General features: G+C 49.9%; 9 protein-coding genes across 9 annotated transcripts; 4 read left to right on the plus strand and 5 right to left on the minus strand.

Annotated features, from left to right (window-relative positions):
- Window positions 1-998: 998 nt before the first annotated feature.
- Window positions 999-3503, plus strand: N7457_004900 (E1 ubiquitin-activating protein ubaB; the record flags this gene model as incomplete). The annotated part of the gene is made up of 10 exons (XM_057175945.1): window positions 999-1058; window positions 1147-1317; window positions 1453-1689; window positions 1753-1877; window positions 1930-1994; window positions 2045-2324; window positions 2390-2568; window positions 2627-2739; window positions 2802-3142; window positions 3194-3503. The coding sequence occupies 10 exons, from the start codon at window positions 999-1001 to the stop codon at window positions 3501-3503; spliced, it is 1881 nt and encodes a 626-aa protein (XP_057032992.1).
- A 430-nt stretch (window positions 3504-3933) lies between these two features.
- On the minus strand, window positions 3934-4881 carry N7457_004901 (SDR family NAD(P)-dependent oxidoreductase; the record flags this gene model as incomplete). The annotated part of the gene is made up of 3 exons (XM_057175946.1): window positions 3934-4091; window positions 4147-4540; window positions 4591-4881. 3 exons carry the CDS (start codon window positions 4879-4881, stop codon window positions 3934-3936), a joined length of 843 nt encoding a protein of 280 aa, XP_057032993.1.
- A 384-nt stretch (window positions 4882-5265) lies between these two features.
- Window positions 5266-5696, plus strand: N7457_004902 (elongin C; the record flags this gene model as incomplete). The annotated part of the gene is made up of 3 exons (XM_057175947.1): window positions 5266-5386; window positions 5439-5487; window positions 5558-5696. 3 exons carry the CDS (start codon window positions 5266-5268, stop codon window positions 5694-5696), a joined length of 309 nt encoding a protein of 102 aa, XP_057032994.1.
- A 927-nt stretch (window positions 5697-6623) lies between these two features.
- N7457_004903 (putative ubiquitin-protein ligase (Asi3)) lies at window positions 6624-9562 on the plus strand (the record flags this gene model as incomplete). The annotated part of the gene is made up of 2 exons (XM_057175948.1): window positions 6624-7058; window positions 7109-9562. The coding sequence occupies 2 exons, from the start codon at window positions 6624-6626 to the stop codon at window positions 9560-9562; spliced, it is 2889 nt and encodes a 962-aa protein (XP_057032995.1).
- Window positions 9563-9910: 348 nt separating this feature from the next.
- On the minus strand, window positions 9911-12075 carry N7457_004904 (NAD-dependent malic enzyme; the record flags this gene model as incomplete). The annotated part of the gene is made up of 8 exons (XM_057175949.1): window positions 9911-10242; window positions 10297-10661; window positions 10722-10988; window positions 11049-11182; window positions 11232-11360; window positions 11417-11620; window positions 11677-11898; window positions 11971-12075. 8 exons carry the CDS (start codon window positions 12073-12075, stop codon window positions 9911-9913), a joined length of 1758 nt encoding a protein of 585 aa, XP_057032996.1.
- A 794-nt stretch (window positions 12076-12869) lies between these two features.
- On the minus strand, window positions 12870-13614 carry N7457_004905 (CFEM domain-containing protein; the record flags this gene model as incomplete). The annotated part of the gene is made up of 3 exons (XM_057175950.1): window positions 12870-13276; window positions 13333-13471; window positions 13534-13614. 3 exons carry the CDS (start codon window positions 13612-13614, stop codon window positions 12870-12872), a joined length of 627 nt encoding a protein of 208 aa, XP_057032997.1.
- Window positions 13615-16432: 2818 nt separating this feature from the next.
- N7457_004906 (putative DNA polymerase delta subunit 4) lies at window positions 16433-17130 on the minus strand (the record flags this gene model as incomplete). The annotated part of the gene is made up of 3 exons (XM_057175951.1): window positions 16433-16573; window positions 16643-16710; window positions 16770-17130. The coding sequence occupies 3 exons, from the start codon at window positions 17128-17130 to the stop codon at window positions 16433-16435; spliced, it is 570 nt and encodes a 189-aa protein (XP_057032998.1).
- A 736-nt stretch (window positions 17131-17866) lies between these two features.
- N7457_004907 (arrestin C-terminal domain-containing protein) lies at window positions 17867-19202 on the plus strand (the record flags this gene model as incomplete). Its single annotated transcript, XM_057175952.1, has 3 exons — window positions 17867-17944; window positions 18017-18901; window positions 18960-19202. The coding sequence occupies 3 exons, from the start codon at window positions 17867-17869 to the stop codon at window positions 19200-19202; spliced, it is 1206 nt and encodes a 401-aa protein (XP_057032999.1).
- A 628-nt stretch (window positions 19203-19830) lies between these two features.
- N7457_004908 (uncharacterized protein) lies at window positions 19831-20122 on the minus strand (the record flags this gene model as incomplete). The annotated part of the gene is made up of 2 exons (XM_057175953.1): window positions 19831-20019; window positions 20057-20122. 2 exons carry the CDS (start codon window positions 20120-20122, stop codon window positions 19831-19833), a joined length of 255 nt encoding a protein of 84 aa, XP_057033000.1.
- Between the last annotated feature and the right edge of the window lie 1222 nt (window positions 20123-21344).

Below are 21344 nucleotides of genomic sequence, written 5' to 3' on the forward strand. Positions count from 1 at the left end.
GTTGTTTGGACTTGAGATTGAGAGATCAATATCAATATCTTGGAGATCAGGGGGTATCTCCTTTGATATCGCCTGGGAGGATCTGCGGTGAGAAGCTAGACCACGCGATCTCGGCAACTATTCCACTCCAACTGAGTGTTCAGATCTGATGAGACAAAGACAACCCAATGTGGGATATGACAGGACTTGAACACAATATACCCTTGACTGTGTGTTTTCTTTTCTCGCCACACCGAAAATCCGCCTCTAGATGGATAGAGTCACGGGTTATGTAAGCAGGCACAATGCCCGATAGCGCAGGCAATGTGCATCTTGAACGTTTTGGACCCTGAAAAGCTTCGGATATGGTAAAGCAGTCCCTTGATTGTCTCTACTTATAGCTATAGGGTATCCCAGGGGGGTCGGCCTTGTCGTTACGCAGACGCATCTGGGGATTTGAAGCCGGGTGATCTCATCTGCATATCGGTAGATCTGATACTTGGCCAACAGAGATATCCATGAGGATATGTACATAAATAACATAGTAGTATTCAAGGTTATCATATCTTCCCACGTTAATTGTGCATCCAACTGAGGCTGATCTTGTGTTTGTCAAGAATTTCATCGTAGGACGATCGAGACGCGGCTAAGTACATGTGCGCCATGTATACAGCGGCAGGGAACCTTGGAATGTAAGGGCAATCAAACGGGGAGATCAATGGAAGTCCAGCAGAAAAGCCAATTCCGTTCTACGAGCCTATTAAATGTAAATTGTTAGACGTCAGCAGCAAATAACGAAGTGGGGGAGGGACGGTGACCCCCAAATTGAGGCTCCTCGTTAGTGCCGTCATCGTCAATCTGCGCGGCCACTGTTTCCGGTTCAGCGCTTCCTTCTTTCACTTGCACGCTCCCCTTGAACCTATCCCCCCTTCTTTCGCCCTCTCCTTCGCGCGACTGCGATGTCTTTCTAAACCCAACATACCACCACACCTGATCGCGATCATAATCTACTGCCCGCCATGCGGGATAGCTCTCTTAAGCGCTCCCTCGGGGTGGACCTCACCCGCTCTCTCAAAGAGGTACGGACAATGTTGCGAGCGTGCAATCCTGACATTTAAGTTACGCGGCACTACAGGTGAATACTGACGGTTCTCTCATCATGTATAGTCACGCGTTCTTCTCGTCGGCGCAGGCGGCATCGGCTGCGAGCTACTGAAAAACCTCGTCCTTACTGGGTTTGGCGAAATCCACATCATCGACCTCGATACAATCGATTTGAGCAACCTCAACCGTCAGTTTCTTTTCCGACATGAGCATATCAAGAAATCAAAGGCCTTGGTATGTCCGACCGACAATCCCCGCTTGCGCCGTTCCCTTGCGAACCCTCCCAAGTCCGGTGTCGCGCTTTCACATTGAGCAAAGTGGCTAGCTATCAGTGATATGGGTTACTGATACAAGGATACTTCCATATAGGTTGCCAAAGAGGTTGCGCAAAGCTTCCGGTCTGACGCGAAACTCGAAGCCTACCATGCCAACATAATGGATCCTCAGTTTAACATCTCGTGGTTCGGGTCCTTCAAGGTCGTATTCAATGCGCTGGATAATATCGCCGCAAGACGGCATGTGAACAAGATGTGCCTTGCAGCCAATGTCCCCTTGATTGAAAGCGGAACTACGGGGTTCAATGGACAAGTTCAGGTGATTCAAAAGGTATGCCGTACAACGATGTCATCTCCTATGGCGTTGAGCGTTACTAACCGCACGATGTACTAGTCTGAAACCGAGTGCTATGATTGTACCCCGAAAGAAAGTCCCAAGTCGTTCCCCGTGTGTACGATCCGCAGTAGCCCCAGTCAGCTGATTCATTGCATCGTTTGGGCCAAGAGCTTCCTCTTTCCGTAAGACAAAAACCCCCAACAATATTTGGTTTTCATGCTCATCTTTGAGTAGGGAACTTTTTGGAGATAGCGAAGACGAGGCAGCGGAAGTGGATACAACGGTGGATTCAGAAAACGGTTCGTTTGCTTTCGTTTGTGAATTCACACCAAAACTGACATCCAGTTAGCAAAGGAGGTTGAGGAATTGCGCCGGGAAGCTCTGGATTTCAAAGAGCTACGAGCATTGATTGGCACTGAGGAAGCGCACCTGAAGGTGTTCGATAAAGTCTTTCGAAAGGACATCGAACGATTACAGGGCTTGAAGGAGATGTGGAAGACACGAGCGCCACCAGAGCTTCTTGACTTTGCTCAAATCCAAGAACAATCTGCATCGGTTCCCTCAACCATCTGTATGCAAGACCAGAAGGTGTGGACATTGGCGGAGAACTTCATGGTCTTTAAGGATAGGTAGGACGTGCCCTCCGATCCCTTTCCACGGCAAGTGAATACACTCAGAGACTAACTTATTATAGTCTGAACCGCCTGGGTCATCGCCTGAAGGAGCTTCAAGCGAAAAACCCCCCAAATCAAGACGCCCCTATCCTGACATTCGATAAGGATGATGTAGACACTTTGGACTTTGTTACCGCAACATCTAACCTCAGGGCTGCGATCTTCCACCTCGAACAAAAATCTAAATTTGATATCAAGCGTGAGTTCACCATTGATGATGCTCCCTCTAAGTGTGTTCATTGTTGACATATTTCCAGAGATGGCGGGCAATATCATTCCTGCCATTGCAACCACAAATGCTATGACAGCTGCACTATCCGTTCTGCAGTCGTTCAAGGTCTTCCAAAACGACTTGTCGCACGCCAAAATGGTAAGACCCCTTGAATAAGAGTGGACACTAGGATCAATTCTAACATTTCATCGTCTCTGAAGGTTTTCCTAGAGAGATCCGGTGCTCGTGCGATCAATTCAGACTCATTAAATCCCCCAAATCCTGATTGTCCTGCCTGTTCCCCTGTGTTGGCTCGGGTGGAGGTTGACTTTGAGCTAGCAACGTTTGAACACCTCGTCCAGGATGTTCTTCAGGGCCAACTGGGATATGGTGAAGAGATATCTCTCATAGTAGACAGCAAATTGATTTACGACTTGGATTTCACTGATAATCTGACGAGGAAGTTGTCTGATTATGGCATAAACAGCAATGGCTTCATCACCGTCAATGATGAGAACGATACAGATACCCGAGTCAACCTTGACTTGCTGATCACTGAAAGGTAACCACTATCGTTCCAAGAATTTTGGGTAAATTACTGATTGAACTACAGAAGTGGACCATCTTCCCCGGACTCTAAGCCTGCGAAACTATGCGATATGATTGAAATTCCCCTGAAGCCCAAACAGCCTACCAAGCCATCTCCCGAACCTACACCAGTTACCAATATCGCAACCGCAGAACTGGGTACCAATGATGCGACTGAGACAGGAAAGCGCAAGCGTGCAGACTCAACTGATGAACTGGAGAAAACCAGCCACAATGCCAAACGGCTCGCTAGCGCACCTATCCCAGACTCAAATGTCGTTGAAGCTATCGTTCTTGACGATGACGAGGAAGGTGCAATTCTGATTGATGATTGAACGCTAAAAGCAGGTTTAGCTTAACATGGCACCTCACAGTATCCCTGACATCCATCACTGTGCTCGAGGTGTATCCTGATATTGTTTGCTCCACCATTCTTGCATTTTCATTTCTTTTTCTGTTTCCCTTGTTTCTAAAAGAATCTCTTTTGTATCATATGGCATAAAGGCGAAATTGCTTTCATTTAAGGGGGACAGCAGGAATCCAAGGTCAACGAGCATGTCCCGCATAGCGACATAGTAACGCATTATGGATTTCCTTTTTAACTTCAACATGGTGTTCTCCAAAGTTGATAGATTGCAACTGAACAAGATTTTGTTTTTGTGTTTACGTAGAAGTTCATACCCTGCCTTTTTCGGACTACATGCGATCTATATTGTATACAAAACTGCTCCCCTGAGAGTATGTACATCTCTCAATCGAGGCCAATCAAACAGCACTCAGTCCACCGTCGAGATTAAGCACACAATTGTTAGCATATTCATTCTGGGCCAAGAAGACAGCCGCATCAGCAATCTCACGCGGATCCCCAAATCTTCGAAGAGGGATGGTATCCTTTAGTCTATTCGTTTCATTGGGTGTGAAATCTAAACAGGGTTGATATCAGCAAACTCACCGACAATAAAGAAGGACCTGGCATACCTGCAATCATTGGCGTTTCAATGTACCCAGGCACAATAGCATTCGATCGGATGACAATGTCTTTCATCGAAGCCGAGGCCTCGACGGCCAATGATCTTGTCAGACCCAAAATGCCAGCCTTGGAAGCAGCGTACGGAACTGCACCAGTTCCACCCTTGAGTGCGAGTAAAGAGGAGACATTAATGATGCATTTGGATGGAGGCTTGTTCCCCGCTGCTGTATCATTCCGATTGCGTATCCGGCTCCGGATAGAGGCACGAACTAAAGCTCGCGAGGTGAGCATTGCACCTTCGAGATTTGTACGCAGGATTGTGGAGATATCCTCCAGCTCAGATCTTGCGAGTATGTTTGATATCGAGATTCCTGCTGCGTTGACCAGGATATCTACATTTGCCTGGATGATGGTTAGATAAAATTTCCTCTAGGATAATTGAGATAGCTTACCATTTCCTTTTCGAGCTCACGCATCCATGATCCAACATCTGAGACGTCGCCCACAAGTAGTCGAATCTTTCCTCGGCTGTCTTGCTGGCTGTCTTCTTCTGGGGCTCGAGTTGCGACTTCGCCATTGCTTTCGTCAAGATCTGGGAGTGTGCAGGTGAGAGACCTGAGTTTTGAGGCTGCTTCCTCTAGGCGAGCTTGAGATCGACCTACGAGGACTACGGTCGATGCTCCTTCTTGGAGGAATCTCTCGGCAATGGCGAAGCCGATACCGGAGGTGCCGCCAGTAATCATGCAATTCCGCCCGGTAAGTCGGTTTCCAGGCTGAAATAAAATGTCATTGTTGCTTTTCTCGGGCTGAGATGAGAATGCTCGCGTAGTATATATCAACGAAGCATGTTTTGACAATCGTTGATCGTTGACATGGCCAACATTGCATGTATTGATCGGCCTTGATGAGACACGAAGAAACGAGTGTGATGCTCGAAAGCGAGTCAATGGAATTGTTAAACGTCCCATCGCTCGGTTTGTTGTTTTATCTCGTCCTCTTGACTTCCCAGCAACGCGCGACATCGGGTGCGTCACAGCAGCTTCTGCACGGACCATCTGCCCACCTTCAAAAGGCTCTTTCGCTCCACAACTCCCAACTTCTTACAACTACGCAAAGACGCGTCAATCATGTCGGGATCTTCGAATTCTGAATTTGTGACTTTAGTATCGCGCGATGGATTTGAATTCATCATCCCCCGCAATGTAGCTTGTGTCTCAGGGACCATCCGACGCATGCTGGACCCCTCGAGTACGTGGATTCAAAATCCATCGCGGCACGGGTTTTCACTAACCACTCACAGGCAAATTCTCTGAGGGTGTCACCGGCCGCTGTGTGCTCGATGAGTTCCCGTATGTCTTACTCGGGTTGTGTCATGTTTTGGCTGTAAGACTTGCTGACAGACTGTCTCCCCCTTTCCAGTGGCATGGTCATCGAAAAGGTCTGCGAATACCTTTGCTATAATGAAAAGCACAAGGACAAAGCGAACGTTCCGGACATGGATATTCCGCCTGAGCTATGCCTCGAACTCTTGATGGCTGCCGATTACTTGGATGTTTGATGCGTACATTGGTGCCTTCAGCTTCTGGTCTTGCAAAGGTTTCTCACCTTGCTGACTGAGGCGTCAGGTATATGTGTCTCGGCTCTCATCATCGCTGCAATGACTCACGGCGCCACGACATAAGACATTTGACTTTTTATGATAATACCACCAGGAGTTCCGGACTGGCTCATACAGGCCTGGTCGTGCCTTTCTGCCACGACCTGTATTCTATGGGATAGAATAATTCTAACATGAGATTTTTCCTTTTCTTTTTCTCAGCACTCTAGATATTCGCGGATACTTTCTCTTATCCCATCTGAGCATATGCAAGCGGTTTATTCCTCCATGGCCGAATTGTCTAAAGATGATGGTAGATCAACACTTCCAATGGTTGCGCGCTTGTCAGACTACCACTGATTCAGGGCTTTGGACCATAGGATACATAATTGAACACTATGACCATCTACATGTAGTCAAGTGAGAATGATAGCAAGTTGTTGTAAAGCCATCCCACCTTATTGCTCCATGGAGGCCAATCCAAGGCCATAGCTCATCTTTCCATCGGCTAGTCTATCATATCTGACCCTTCAACACCTAACAACCTGTGTTCGTACGTAGGTCGACACTGGGATTCCTGCCTTGGAAGTGGGCCGGGCCTCGGTATTGCTTACTCAGCGATCGGAATGACCTCAGGCCCGGGAAGTGCCCGCCATGGTGAAGCCCGCTCTTTCATCGTACGTTTTGGTTTGCGGGATGCAGTTCACAGGAGCGGTGCTCACTGTGGTCTTCAATCTTGTCATCCAATCATTTGACTATTGACCGTTGGACTTGCCCGTGTCCACGATCTCCGCATGCACTGGCCTTCCAGGGCTGATTGCATCTCCCCCGGATCACTGATAAGGGTGCATACCGTACAACACCGCAACACCGCAACACAGGTCCATCATGTCAGGCATCGTGGAATCCTCCACAATACCAACCTCATCTAGTCCGACTTTGATACAGCATATGAATACTACAACTTTATCGCCCGAAACTTCGTCAATTTCCTCTTTACCGCATCAACTCTTGACCTCTCCCCTTCGTGCCTTTCAACACGCCGAGACATTTGCCTTCCGAACGGTTCCCCACACACTTGCTAGAATAACTGGAATACAAGCTCTTACAAAATCCTTTTGGGGTGAGGCTGGCCCAGCGGCAGTGGCTGCAGCCGATAACGCGGCAGCAACACACGCAGTGAACATGGCTTCAAATGAGCTTGCCGAAGCAGCCACCCAGGAGAGCGGCTACTATCTTGCCGAATTCTTAGGTGCTGTCAAGAAACTAGGTGGCTTTTTCAGTTACCTGACAAGTCTTTGGTCATTTGCCTGTTTGGTGGAGGTAGGCGCTCCCGCCGTGGACATGTATACTCGCCATGCTAATAGAACTAGGCGCTCATCCTCAACCGAATCACTATCTATGCCTCTACACGGCGACACCTCCGACTAGGCTGGGAAAGGCGCACGGCTCTCCGACTGATCCCCATACTTCTCTTTACTTCTCAAATTGTTGGACTTCTCCGTGGGATTCGATGTCAGACATCGCCTTCTTTTTCGACAATGCGCTACGGATACCCCGGGAAACAACTTCCGTTCGACTACTCCAGTGATGGAGGTGCTCTTTACTCGCTGAGTTCTACTATCTTAGGATGGGAGTCCGATGAAAGGTCGTGCAATGCTGTGAACATGGCTCGTGGAACCTCCTCTGAGCTCCCATATGGATCATTTTCCTTACTCTGGCCGACATTCATGCTCCTTTGCTTGAGTCACTTTGTGGAAACACTATCGTGCGCATTGCAGGGCAGGCCTGTGATGACCGAGACGGGGATGTCTATCTTTGAACACTCAATCGCCTTTGCGGAAGCCGAGTCGATGATCAGTAAATCGATCGGACTAGGCATGTTCGGCCTTCCCCAAAAGAACCCCCTCAGTGCGCTTTCCGCTGGGTCCGACGATACTTCAACTTCGGTTCTCCAACTTCTCACACGATCCCAAGTCTTGGAGCGCATGAATGTCACGCCGGAACTGTTACTCATTGCATTGATATCGTGTTGCAATAGCGCCACCTCCCACATACTAGAAGTTTTCGGAAAGCAGAGCAAATACAGATTGTTCAATACCGCATTTTGGGGTGCCTGCTTCATGGCAGCTATGCTATGGGGATTAGAAGGCGGCCCGCCCGTCAGCATTGAAACTGGCGTACTCAAGTTTCCGACTGTTTGCATCGTGGGATTTATCCCTCATATGTTTTTACTGGGTGGTATTGTGATTTGTCTTTCAATATACACGCTGGCACTTACCATCACCGCTGTTTCACTGCCCACGGAAGATCAACCCGTCTCGTTATACGACCGCTTCCTGATGGCGCACGAGAACATGCAAGGCTCGAATCAAATAAGAAATATTCGCATCAATAGACACGAAGACTTCTACACCACATTGCTTCGGATCGGTTATGTCGCCCTGACTGCCGCAAGTGAGGCGGTGTTCTTGAACGAGGGAAAGGCAGTCGTTGCGCGGCGAATGACATGGCTAGAAGAGGACCGGCTTTCTGAGATTGAAGCTTCGAGAATGAGATCTTCGTCCTTCGGGGAATGGCAGGGCGAGCCAAACACCCGGCCTATCGAAGCCATGGGTTTCTCAAGTTTCGACATGCCAGACCAATCTGGTGATTGGGAGAGTGGATACAACCGCGAGAAAAAATTCGAGAAACCTAAGAACGGTGCTCGTGCTGTGCGCTCTCGAGCGGAGCTTGGGGGAGTTGGCGCAGTCCGAGTATCTATTAGATTGTGGCATGTGCTGTCGTTTTTCCGCGCAATTTCCCTGCTAATGCTTCGGTGGATCGCGTTCGGGCTCAGCAATGTGCTGGATCGATTCGGAATTACCGCTCGGCCAATGTGGCTGAAACGCCTTGTTGGTCACCGTCGACGACAGTCTAGTAGTAGCACAGCGAGTCAAGTACAGCCGTTGGATTTCTGGATCCTCTCTGATGATGGAGAACTCGAACTTCCCCGCGACCACGACTTTGACGTGGAGGTTGAAATGAGAAAGCGAGAGCGCGCGAATCGGCCGGACTGGATGAGCCCGGACGAGAGTCGGTTGGATGATAGATTGTACGGTTGGTGGAAAATTGGTGGTGCTTGGGGAAACCAAGATCATACCTCAGATTACCACCCGCCTTCCGACGACTTTGACACAACAAGTGTGCTATCTATGTCTACCAATGCCTCGCAGTCTGAATGGGAGGATTACCCATCCGAAGACGGTCGTCGTACTCCTACCCAGCTCGAGCCGTACGCAGATAGATCAAGCCCACCACTCCAAGATCCTCTGATTGACATGAGCACCCTCGCCCGTCTTCTGGACCCACGCGATCGCGAGAGTAGAGAAGAAGCCAGAATCCTAGCTGCGCATCTTAAAACCAACCAGGGCGGCCCGCAGATCATGACGCGCAGTCGCTACCAGCAGCAAATTGAAAGGGAGAGATCCCGGATCATCTTCTCATCTCGCCTGCATCAGTTAAACGCCATGCAGTCGGAATCCGAAGGACGGAAACCCACTGCGGAAGAGGAATCTGAAATCCTCGAGAAGCTCATCCTTTCCCGTCGCTCGGAGACCTCAGGCAGTTCTGGTGCCCGCACGTGGGAATCTGGCGCAGAGGGTCTCGGTCCCAACGGCCCACCCTGTGTAGTCTGCCAGACCAGCCCACGAGCCATCATCACCTGGCCCTGTCGCTGTCTGTGCATTTGCGAGGATTGTCGCGTTAGTCTTGCCATGAATAACTTCAGCAGCTGCGTGACTTGTCGCCAGGAAGTTGGAGGATTTATGCGTTTATGGGTTCCATGAATGTTCATGGTCGATTTTCAATTTGCTTCATTTGCGTTTCTTTAGCTTTTTCTTCAATTCGTGGGTCACATATGGCTTGAAGTTACTGAACATGTTGTAACATAATGCATTTACATTAGGACCTCGGGTTTGATTCGGGAATTGTATCGCTGCTATGGCTGGTAGAAGCTTGTCCTCTATCGCATGGTGATTCTTCAGACAGGAAATCTTCCAGATACTAGCTGTACATGCAGATCGTACTATGCAGAGTCTACTTGAAACGATGAAATTCAAACCCAGCTCCTAATAGTCCGCTGCGATCTATGTACGTCAGTCACACAATGGTATCAAACAGACTCTCCGTCTGAGTTACTCCTCGTATTCCAAAGGACGATATTCAGCCTCCCACATCTGAGCCTGAATCCACTCTCGCAGTTCCTTATCAGTAGTAGGAATGCCCTCCGCCTGCGCCAGGTCTTCCTCCACCGCACACTTAATCACCGCAGCAGCAATATCCACACTGATTTGACGCACATCCTGCACATCCGGGAGCAGCGGTTTACTCGAGTCCTTCAGGGCCGGTGACTCCGCCTTCAACGCTTCCACTGCAGCAACCAACATCTTCTTCGAAATGAGACGACACTGTGAGAGGACTGCCCCGAGACCGATCCCCGGGAAACACATTGAATTGTTACACTCTCCTACAACTCCATTAATACACTCAATATTCATTCGTATAAGATCCGAGTACGTACCGATTTCGAACTCCACACCATTGTACTCAACCGGCGGGAATGGACTACCCGTAGCAACAAGAGCTCGCCCTTCAGTCCATTCGTAGAGATCTTGCGGCTTTGCCTCATGCAGTCGTGTCGGATTGCTAAGCGGGAAGACAATCGGACGGTCTACATGTTCAGCCATCTCTCGAATGACATCTTCAGTGAACGCGCCGGGTTTCGTAGACGTGCCAATAAGCACATGTGGATGGACTTTCTTAACAACCGAAAGGAGATCTCGACCCTCATCTGACCATTCCTCATCGTCTCGTGCGAAAGATACTTGGCCATCGGTTAACTGGTCGCCGTGGGATTTCATTAGGAGACCGGGTTTGTCGAGACACCTGGATAGATAGTGTCAGGGACGATGTATCTCTTTTTCTGTAAATATTGTAGATACGTACCATATCTGCTTCGATGCTTCAGCTCTGGATTTTTTCGTCTCCGTCGCGATGGTATCTGCGATTTGGTCGGCGATGCCCATGCCGGCAGTTCCAGAGCCGAAGATTACCACGCGTACATCTTCCAGTTTGACATCGCTGACTTCAAGACCGGCTAACATCCCTGCGAGTGTGACGCACCCTGTGCCTTGGATATCGTCGTTGAAACAGGGTATTTGCGCCTGGTATCTATCGAGGATTCTTCGTGCATTGCTTAGTCCGAAATCCTCGCTGGTCGCTCGTTAGCTGTAGTTCAAAGGATTCGAAGGATTCGACAAAAAGAAGTATTACAAGTGGATGTAAGCCTTGGGAAATTGTTTGCGAGCAGCTTTGACGAAGTTGTCCACGAATTCATCGTATTTCTCTCCCCTGACACGACGCTGTCGTAGACCTAGGTAAAGTCTGTCGTTTAACAATTCCTCGTTCTGCACGCATTGTCAGTATATTGAAATCCCAAGAAGTAGAACAACCTACATCCGTTCCGCAATCCAGAACAACAGGAAGTTGTCGCGAAGGATGAATCCCAGCACAGAGCGTGGTAATAACCAACTTAGCAACGGAGATCAAAATGGCCCCGACGCCTTGGTCTCCGATGCCCAATATCTGCGTAGCAAACCTGTAAGCCCAAACATCCAAAACACAACCAGAAATATACATACTTCTTCGCCGTCGCTAACGACAATATAATCCACATCCTCCGCAGACCCAAAGGTAGCAAGATACTCATCAAAAGAATCCTGATCATTGATATTCAAGAAACACCCCTCAGGCCTTCGAAACAGCCGCGAGTAATTCTGAATCGCATCGCCCTCCGTCGGCGTATAAATCACACTAAACATCTCCTTGAGGTGCGTTTGCAAGAGCTATCCCCTGTCAGTCTGCAAATATGACACATTCCATGCAAGATGATGTCAGAAACCTTGTAGTACAACACTTCATTCTGGGCTTTCATACTCGCCAAGAAAGTATTCTTGGCTAGATTGTCCGTCCTGCTTTGGTACTGTTGGTAAGCGCGCTGGACCTGTTCATCCAGAGTCTGGATGTTTGGCGGCAGGAGGCTGTGGAGCTTGAACGTTGTGCGCTCATTGTCGGGGAAGGCAGAGCCTTTGTTGTATTGGGGGGAGAGGAGGACAGATGGGCCCTGGGAGGTTTGTCAGGACTGGAGGCTCTTTTGGAGAAAAGGTCGAAAGGAGGGACTTTTGTGCGCTCTTACTTTGTATGGGCAGATCAGGGGTCCTGTGGCGCGGGGCAGAGGTCGGAGTCTGGGTTTTGAGCCTCCCGTTTTGAATAATGATTTCAATAGGCGATAAAGATACATTTAGGATGTGTGGCGGGTGATGCAAGGTCTAGAATCAAAGAATAAAAAAAAAGTTGTATATCAAGATGCTAAGTAGCGCAGCCTCGGGACTTTGTTGGGCCCCCCCCTTTAGGTTACTGAGTTTATATATCGTCCGATCCACGAGGAACAATGAATGGGCCTATGTCAATTAACCTGCCCTTGGGCTTCTAAGGCCTCTTGGGCATCTTAAACTTCCTGAAATGGTTTTGTCTCTCATGATCACTCCCCTATCATAGAGATTATGTCTCTCATCAGCTAACATGTGAATCATCCGACTAGCCCTTTCTAGTAGGTGAGGGTGAATATCATTCTAGTTGGGATCCAGAAATAACGATATCGATCCAATCACATTGGTCTTATCATGAACTCCTGAGGTTGCCGAGGAATCAACATACAATTCTGCGTTGTCTCGTTAAGTCAGCCCAAGGTAGTATATATTCTTGTTGCTATTTGTGGATGCACTTTTTGCATCGCCAGATATTAATGAAATCTACGATCAAGATCTCGAAGATCTGCCCTAGAACTGCATTCAGTCTACTGGAATAGGTCCATGCAATCAATCTTCAAAAGGTCATAAATCAAATTAAAAGCAGCAGTCTCACCCTAAAGATGAAACGAGATGCGCATGGTATTAAGGGTGTCAACTATACAGCGAGACAACCGATTCCCGGACCTCAAAACGACCCGTCCAACAAATAGGAAACAAATCCGATCTCTTAAACCGGGCCGATCTTAAAAGACCGACAATCGTCTCAGATTAGGTATAGGTATATTTACAGGACGTAAGCGGCAGCAGCGGCGAGGGCAGCAACGCCGGCGAGGTTGCCCTTGACGTTGGCAGCGCCGTTGAAGACGGGCGAGGAGGCCGAGGGAGCGGCGGTGCCAGTCTTGGTCACCAGAGGGGTGGAGGTGGGGACACCGGAAGAGCCGGTGGGAACGGCGGAGCCGCTGGTAGTGGGAGCGGTAGGCTCAGGCTCAGCGGTGGAAGTGGACTCCTCGGCGCTGGTGGACTCCTCACCGGTGGGGGTGGGCTCAGCGGAGGTCTCGGTGGGGGTGGGAGCGGGAGTCTCCGAGGAGGACTCGGAGGTGGTGGTGGCAGAGCCGCCCTCGCTCTCAATGGGGTCAATGGTGATGGGGTGGCCGGCAGACTTGCACTGGTCGGTGACGGCGTTGGAGACGGCTGGGGAGAGTAGGTTAGTGGCGTTGAGGCTTCAGGGGAGTGGGGTATCAACATACCGACGCGGTCCTCGAACTCGCAAGCCTTCTCAACGCAGGGGGTGATGCTGGAGACGAGCTCGGTCTTCTGGCAGTGGCACTCGAAGTCGAGGAGCTCGGAGCAGCCGTCGCTGGACAGAGCAGTGACGAAGCAGCTCAGCTAAAAGTGAGTGTTAGTGGAGACGTTCCCTCGATAGATCGTTGTCGTCAGGGAATGCGTACGGAGCAAGCGGGAACATCAGGAAGCTGGGCGCTGGCGAGGCCGGCAGCAACGAGAGCAACAAGGGTGGTAGAGAACTTCATCTTGACGAAATAACTGAGTTGAAATAACTGATATTAAGAAACGGCGTGTCGGAAAAGACAGTCAAGTATAGCGAATGCGGATGAGTTGTCGAGAAGAAAGAAAAAGGTCTGGCCTTGGATGGGGTGATGCCCTTTTTATAAGCTTTGCCAGTCACTCTCTTCTCCACCTCCATGGAGAAACCCCTGGACAGGGTCGCACTGAAGGTTGGCGCGTGGGACCATCACATGTCTCCGCATGCTTAATGGGAGGCAATCTACCCCAAAGCAGGCCAGGGCCGCGGTTGACTCAGATCCGTAATTACACCGGACTGGGGCCCCGGACCGCTGAATGTATGGCCAAGGCCAAAAGGCTGACGCCGGATTCTGGGTGCCCGCACCCGATTGAACGTTAGAGCAGGGAAGGTTGGGTTCATGATGCGGATGTCTCGTACGGTGTACGTATGCCCGCAGTGCCAAGTCGAGACTATACTAGTAGCAATGGGGAAAAAGCCACCAAAGGCTGAATCAGTGGCAAGGTTCTTTTTTTGTCGAGGACCTCCCATTTGCAGTTAGTCAGACAACTGAATGGAGTTGGCGGGGTTTAATTTCCACCGAGTCAGACTAGACCCTTAGTCTAGACGGTACTCCGTACAGTCCATACTCCGTACTTTGTGTGGAGTATGGAGTACGGGACACTTACCCGTTGCAATCCATATTGGGTCGTACAGCTGTAGACAGACCTGTGTAAGTCAAGGCAGGCCAATGTGGGCTCCAAAGCAGGGTGTGGTGTACGGAGTACAGGAGAGGAATTCCATGACGTACCAAAGAACAGCCACCTGGTCGATGTGGCCCAAACGGGGTGTCCGCTGTACAGGATACAAAGAGGGGCAGGGAGAGACGGGCGAGGGACTGTGTATTGGGTACTTGGATGCCTACTCCGTACTTGCCTCCGTACGGGCAGCGTATTGGCGTCAAGTCGGAAAATCCGGGGAAAGAGCGATGGACGCCATGTAGCATCGCGCTAGACCGCCTTGGGCGTTGGCCCGGTGCACAATTAATCTCAAGGGGCCATTGGCTTTGGAGTAACCCACGGGCTCCCTCTTGGTTCCTTGATTCAGAGGCCCCAACTCAGGAGACATCGGAAACCCTGTGACGAAACTTGATATCCAATACTATACCGTTGAAACCTAGGCACTGGACTACTTGACCTTGTGAACGTACAGGGAAATGCACAAAGGCCCAAGGCCTCGAAAACCATCGGCATTGGATCTCTAGGCTTGCATCGGGCTTCATAACTATGCAATATGACCTGGGATAATCAAATAACCGCAGACTCGCCAAGTTGCCGGTGAACCTCCGAGAGCTATCAGTCGATCGTGGAGAGCTCTACTCCGTACCTGCATACTCCGTACGGAGTACGGAGCACGGCTGAATACACTGGCTAGGGGATCAAATGGCAAGTCCGCACCTGACTACTTGTGCTCACTGTGCACAGAGAACGGAACGCAGAATATGGAGTATGGAGGACATGCGGGCCGACGTGAGACGATAGCGGGCTGCAAAGGTCCCCGGAGTCCAGCCAAAGTGAGACATTTAGCGGGCCCACGCCCAACTAGGACGTTGGTTGGACCAGAAGCTTCGCCTTTGTGCGCGACAAACACAACGCCAAGAACGATAGTAGGTAATGACGGCGTGGGGTTGATCAAGAAGATCAAGGAGGAAAAAAAAAAGCACCCATCACATGGCACGAGGCCTCTACTAGCGTCGCCACCCAGCCCTAGGGCAGGCGAGACTATGTGCCCAGCCACTTGACCGTGCACTTGAAAGAGCAAAAGAGCGTGACGGGCGAAACATCTCCATTGGGCTTAGGGGTCATTTCAGGGTGCAGCGAATGAGAACGGTTGAGAGTCAAAGCAACTCTGGTACCCCGTACGGAGTACGGGGTACGGAGTACATGACTAACTTGGATTGTACAAATAATATCCAATAAGACTCCGGATTGACTATGATCTAAGGATCCCAAGCTTTTCGCACTCGCAGACATCATATCCACGGAGAGTCTGGGGGAAAAAAAAGCAACCTCCAACATCGCGGGGGCGGGTCCGGACAGACCCATTGTCACTTTGAACACGGACCCTGGAAGATCGCACTCTGAACCGAAATGAGATGGCGTTGATTATTTCGCCCTGTTTCTGCGTCCAAATTTCCGATTGTGATTCTCTGATCTTCTAAAAGTGAAGATAATTATAGACATGGCAGATCGACGATTGGATGGGTAAACCGTTTCGGCACGATACCCTAGAATCAACTTCTCGATGACAGGCTTTTAAATTGGGATCAGCGGCCCCTCCAGGATCAGGCACTTCGTCGCATCGGGCAAATGCCTCGTATACGCTGAAGACCCTCCGCCAACGGTTTGATCATCGAAGCCCCTGTCAGGGTGTAGGTTCAATAAATCTGGCACAGGGAGATGAATCATCGATGAGTCCTAGAAATACCTCAGTTCACATGAAATTCTCCATTGAAGCCGACCAGGATCCGCGAGCTTCCGGCGATGGTTCTGCGGTGAAACTGTGGAAGTTGTTTGATTCCACATGTGCTTTTTCCCCCTCGGGGGCTGGGAAACAACGTCGCAAGGGCCTGGTTTCAATATGGTGTACTCCGTATATTGGATCATACCAACTCAGCCTCGACAGGAACCATGAGAGCCTCTCATTTTACGATGGAAAGCCCCAGAAGTCTCATGTGTCATTCGTATCTCATGAATTTCCCACGCCCAAAAAACGCCAAATCCATGCAAGTTGACCAACGCCACTTCATTCAGTTTCTTTCCCAGAGATCATGATAACAATTCATCAATATAGGCTCGTTCCTTCGTGTTCTTGCCCTTGAGAAGAACGGTGAGGACTTCGATCGGTGGGTTCAGCTTCAGTAAGTTTGCGCGTCTCCAGCGCTTGACTCGAGCGATTCCAATGGAGGGCTAGAAAGAAAGTCGGATGTTAGATGGCTTCTAGACAAGAGATTCCGGAGCCATGCTGGGATGACCTACTCCATATTGACTCGAAAGATCAAAATGCCTAAGGATCTTTTCCTCCACATCCAGACCTTGCTGGTGGGCTGTTGAGTCGAATTAGCTTCTTGTTTTACCTCCGACCTCTATCGCACACTTGACTTACCCCGAGGTGCTTTGCGTGTCTTCTCTTGCGGCTGCCAGTATCGCCAGATGTCTTGCTTGGTCAACTTCAGTGCCCGCTTGTCTTCTTCCGATTGGGGCGCTTGGTGTTCAGCTGCCGCTTGCTGTCGTACTACAAGCTCTGCGACATGGGGCTTGGAGGGCTCGGTCGGGGTGACCGACAACTGCTGGGGCTCCGGCGTAGCAGAGGCGGATTTCTCGGATAGGGCCGGCGAGTCTAGGGCCTTGGCTTTATGAGAAGGTGTGGTGACTGGCTTTGTCACTCGAGCCTGGGATCCAAAGGACAAGGTCGACTGCCCGGATGGGCCATTTGCAGGACCGTTCTTTGTGCGACGAGGAGGCATGATCAAGATGTAGAAGTTGGAAGTAAAGTGAATGCGATATCTGAAAGAAGGTGGAGGATGTGGAGGAAGAGGGTGGAGCAAGCGATGTCATTCCAATCCGTTGCCAGTGCAACCGCCATTTCCTCGCCCATGGTTCTGCATCTGGAACTGGCATGTATTTGTTTGACCGAGACGTGAGCACATCCTCTCAGGATTCCGCCTCGATATAAATGGCTCTCCTCTCACGACATCTACAGCTCCGGAGAGTCCGGTACTAGGGTAGTCTCGTATGTGTGATGACGATGATGACATTGGGATTTGGGCGACCACGGACATTGTACATATACAAGGGATAATGTGGGCAGATTGGGCCGATCTCCCAGATCTGGCAGATCGGCCTACCTCCCTTTCAGGTAGAATCCATGAGTAAGTACAATAGGCCCAATGCCGTACAAAGTAGAGGCTCAAGTAACTTAGTGTGGCTCTTGGGGGCTCGGTTCAGCTTTCCCCACCACAACTCGGCGGACGTTGGAAAGCTCAGCTCTTCACCGTTTCGAACCTCAACACCTGGACTACTCTGCCTGAGCAAACTCCCCCTCCAAATTCTTATTCCGGCCCTGAGTACCCTCCTATTCAACCCGAAACGCCGTTCAACCCTTATGAAACGTGCGAAAGGATCCCGTCCACTCGCATATTCCCCACAACTCGACTATCCTCCGCTGCATGTCCATGGTGCGACAGGCACGGTTGATTCGAGATGGCCGCCTTCGTGCGCGTTTCAGGCCCCGCAAATGGCAATTTTCTGATCGGATATCCGGGAATCTCTGCGACCATGGTAAGCGCCCTGCGATACATGCGACGAGTTTGGCCCCCCTGGTCACCCGGCCCCATTGACTGACCATCCAAGCCACGAATTGAGGGTAAGGTCGAAATCCGACCCTGCGCTGGCATTACAGCTCCAGTCAACATCTCGCTCGTCACGATCTCCCTCCTCCGTCGCGAGACAATCCACCCTTCGGCCGACTCCGTCACAAAGAAACGCCTGGCTCCGCCACGGAAGGAGATCACGGATATTGTGGGCAAAGAAATGCTCCTGTTTCGATGTCCTTCCGGACGGGAGTACGAGGAAGTAATATCGATGGATCTGCCCTTTGTTCTCTTCATTCCTTTTGGCCGTGGTGGTCGCGATGCCTCTCGGCGTGTTCCGCCAGCTAGTCTACAGCTATCGAGTCGTACCGCCGAGACATACTATGAAATGGTGGTGACGGTCCAACAAGGGCAACAACAGCAACACAAATATAGCTTTCCGGTCCCCATTGCGCGCTACGACACACTCTCCACATTCGGCATGTACAATCGTCCCGAGTCGGCGGAGCGTGTATCAGATCATTTGGTCACATTAGCGATTTCACTACCCCGGTGGTCCTACGGTCCTCTCGATCCTGTCAGCGTCTACGTCAAGCTGTCACCGAATGAGAGCTGGATGGGCAAAGCGCGTAAAGTGACCATCAGCAAGATCACAATTGGGATAGACGAAGAGATCATCTATAACCACGAAGGCGACGAGCCTCAGCGCAAGAGCAAGAATATAGCCAAGAAGACGGAGAGCATTGGCGTGAAACTTCCCCAATCGGGCTATTTAACAAACCTGGGATTGGTATTCCCTGCGAAGGACATGCGCGACGCAGAGGGGATACTGCCTAGGAGTAGGACGGCATTTCCAACGTATGGTGTGAGCGGCTTCACAACCACAGCAAGTCTATATAAAATTGAGTACTACCTCACAGTTCGAGTTAGTCTCCTCCCTTGGTGCCCTGGCCATAGGAACTTCCAAAACTAATCCCCAACAGGCCCATTTAACCTCCGCAAGGGACATTACCATCCGACAACCAATCGTAGTCTGCCCTCTTGACCACGCCGGTTGCAAGGAAGAAATGGAAGCGATTGAGCAAGCCGCACGAGATGCCGCCCATGTCAACCCGGATAACCCTATGCTACCCCTTCCAGCCATTGTACGACCAAACGACCCCAACGCGCTCAGCCATATAGGCGCCGCTATTGTCGGCAACCAGAAGAAACCATTGATTGACTGAGAAGGACGATGCCAGTCTTCAATTCAGAGCAACAATGATGAAAATACCTAATAAATCCCCGTTCTTGGCATCGGAGCTCCTGACCGGCTGGATCGTCCGCGCAAATCCCACAGACGGGCACCAACGGCTGCCATTATCTTTGATGCACCGGCGAGTGCGGAGATCAAAGGCTTCCTCCGCGACCACGCCATCTCATGACATGTCTTACGATTGCATACACTTTGGAGTTTGTTGCATGGCATTCCAGGAAGCTGGCTGTTTATTTGTCATTCAAATCCGGGATCATGGGGTGTTTTGGATATCTTATTGAGAGGGAGATTCTCCTATCTACCTCGACATTTCCCTAGTGTATCCCCCCGTGCATACATGTGCTTGGTCGTGACCATTTATTGATTCTTCTATCTACACATTGGCCCGCACATCTGTCCCAATGAAGATACAATTTGTATTCATACTATCTATACGGATCGAGTCGTGATTCATCTATCCTCGTGGCCATGTACGTGTATCATCATTTGAAATGTAAATCGCTTCAACACATGCCGCTGACATATCTCGCTTTAAATACATCAAACTAAATCGACAGGGGTATCCAAATCCACACAAATGTTGCCAAAGCCTGCCATGCTCATTTCCCAATCTTCAAAAATCCCATCGCCATACTGAGCATGTCTGCATCAACCACCTGGGTTTTGCTCTGCTTCTGTTCTTCCTCTTCGATATCCTGCAAGCATTCTCTCAACATCCCAAGTATGATCTGATATTGCCTCGAGGAGGCACCAAATGTCTTCAGAGCATTGTCAAGGCTGTTTGATATCTACATTCTGTCACTTTTCTGCATTTCATTAACATACCGGTGAGATATATACCTTGCGTAAGCTCTCGTTATAGTCAACGATATTCTGAGCGCTTTCGTCCATTGGGTCGTTATATAATTGACAAACGAGCACGCTGCTTATTTTGGCCGAATTGTTGAGGGGCATTGATTTGATATAAAAATCCAATTGACCGCCCTCGTCACCGCCTCTGGGGTTAACTAGATCGTGGATCTTGGCTTCAACTTAACTTAGTCCTTACTACTTAGCTCTATTGATAGTATCTCCTTGTGTCCTTTTAAGCCGACGAGAACTTCTCTCTGTGCCAATGTCGTTCTTACAAATTAGATCAAGAAACTCTACCCAGAACCATTCAAGGTTGGTTAGGTTACTCTATATAGCGTATGTCTTCCTTCTTTCCCGTGGGTTTTAACTTGAAAAGTAAGAATCATTCGAGAGACTATTCTTGCTAGTTCTCGTTTTATTCGGGCCGAATATGAGCGGGCTTACCGTGCCGATAAAGCGAGAATCCCGTGCATCAAATTCTCGGGCAATTGGCCCGGATATATATATCTTGCATGGTACTTGGTTCTCGGAAGAGGAAATTCAGAATGCACTAGCTTGATGCAGAGAGATTGATCTGGTAGAGAGCATCTTACGCTTCTAGATAATGATATATTCCCCATAGGTATTGTTTCTTTTGCGAAAGAGGCCTTGGTTTTTGGCACCGGGATATCCTTCCGATCGCAGGCCACACTTCGGACAGAACAAGACATACACGAGCGACCGGGTGCTGGAACCTCGCGTCCTCTGGTATCTTTACTAACATTATGAGAGTCAGGCCTGGCTTGACTGGGAAATGATCAATTTACCGGCAGGCCGAACAGGCTTCTGCTAATCTCATTTCTCATAGCAATTGAGATAGACACGTCATTGCCGGAGCACTTCGAAGGATTGAGGATCTAGAAGACATTTACAGCTCATCGGAGGCGGAATGAAGAGGTTCTTTGCCCAATCAACGACGTTCAAAACCGCCTGCGACACGGAGTTTCCCCGGCGTTTCCTCCGCGTTGGCACCCCGCAATACTCCACCCGAGCATATATACTGCTGAGCAATACCAAGTATGCTGGTGATCGGCATCTTGGAAGTTACTACAGTTCAACGGACTAGGGATTTGTCTTTTTTCGGAGAAATCGATACCGACTTGCAGTGTTGCTTGAGTTTGATATACTCCGAGCTATCGACCGGTTATTCACCACCGTGGATGTAACCCCCTCACGCTAGGGATAGAGATACAAAGGTATGCATTTCTGGATTTTGGCTTGT

Source organism: Penicillium paradoxum, assembly GCF_028828445.1.
Source record: "Penicillium paradoxum strain IBT 22861 chromosome Unknown utg000004l_segment0_segment0, whole genome shotgun sequence".
In the NCBI taxonomy this organism is placed as follows: domain Eukaryota; kingdom Fungi; phylum Ascomycota; class Eurotiomycetes; order Eurotiales; family Aspergillaceae; genus Penicillium; species Penicillium paradoxum.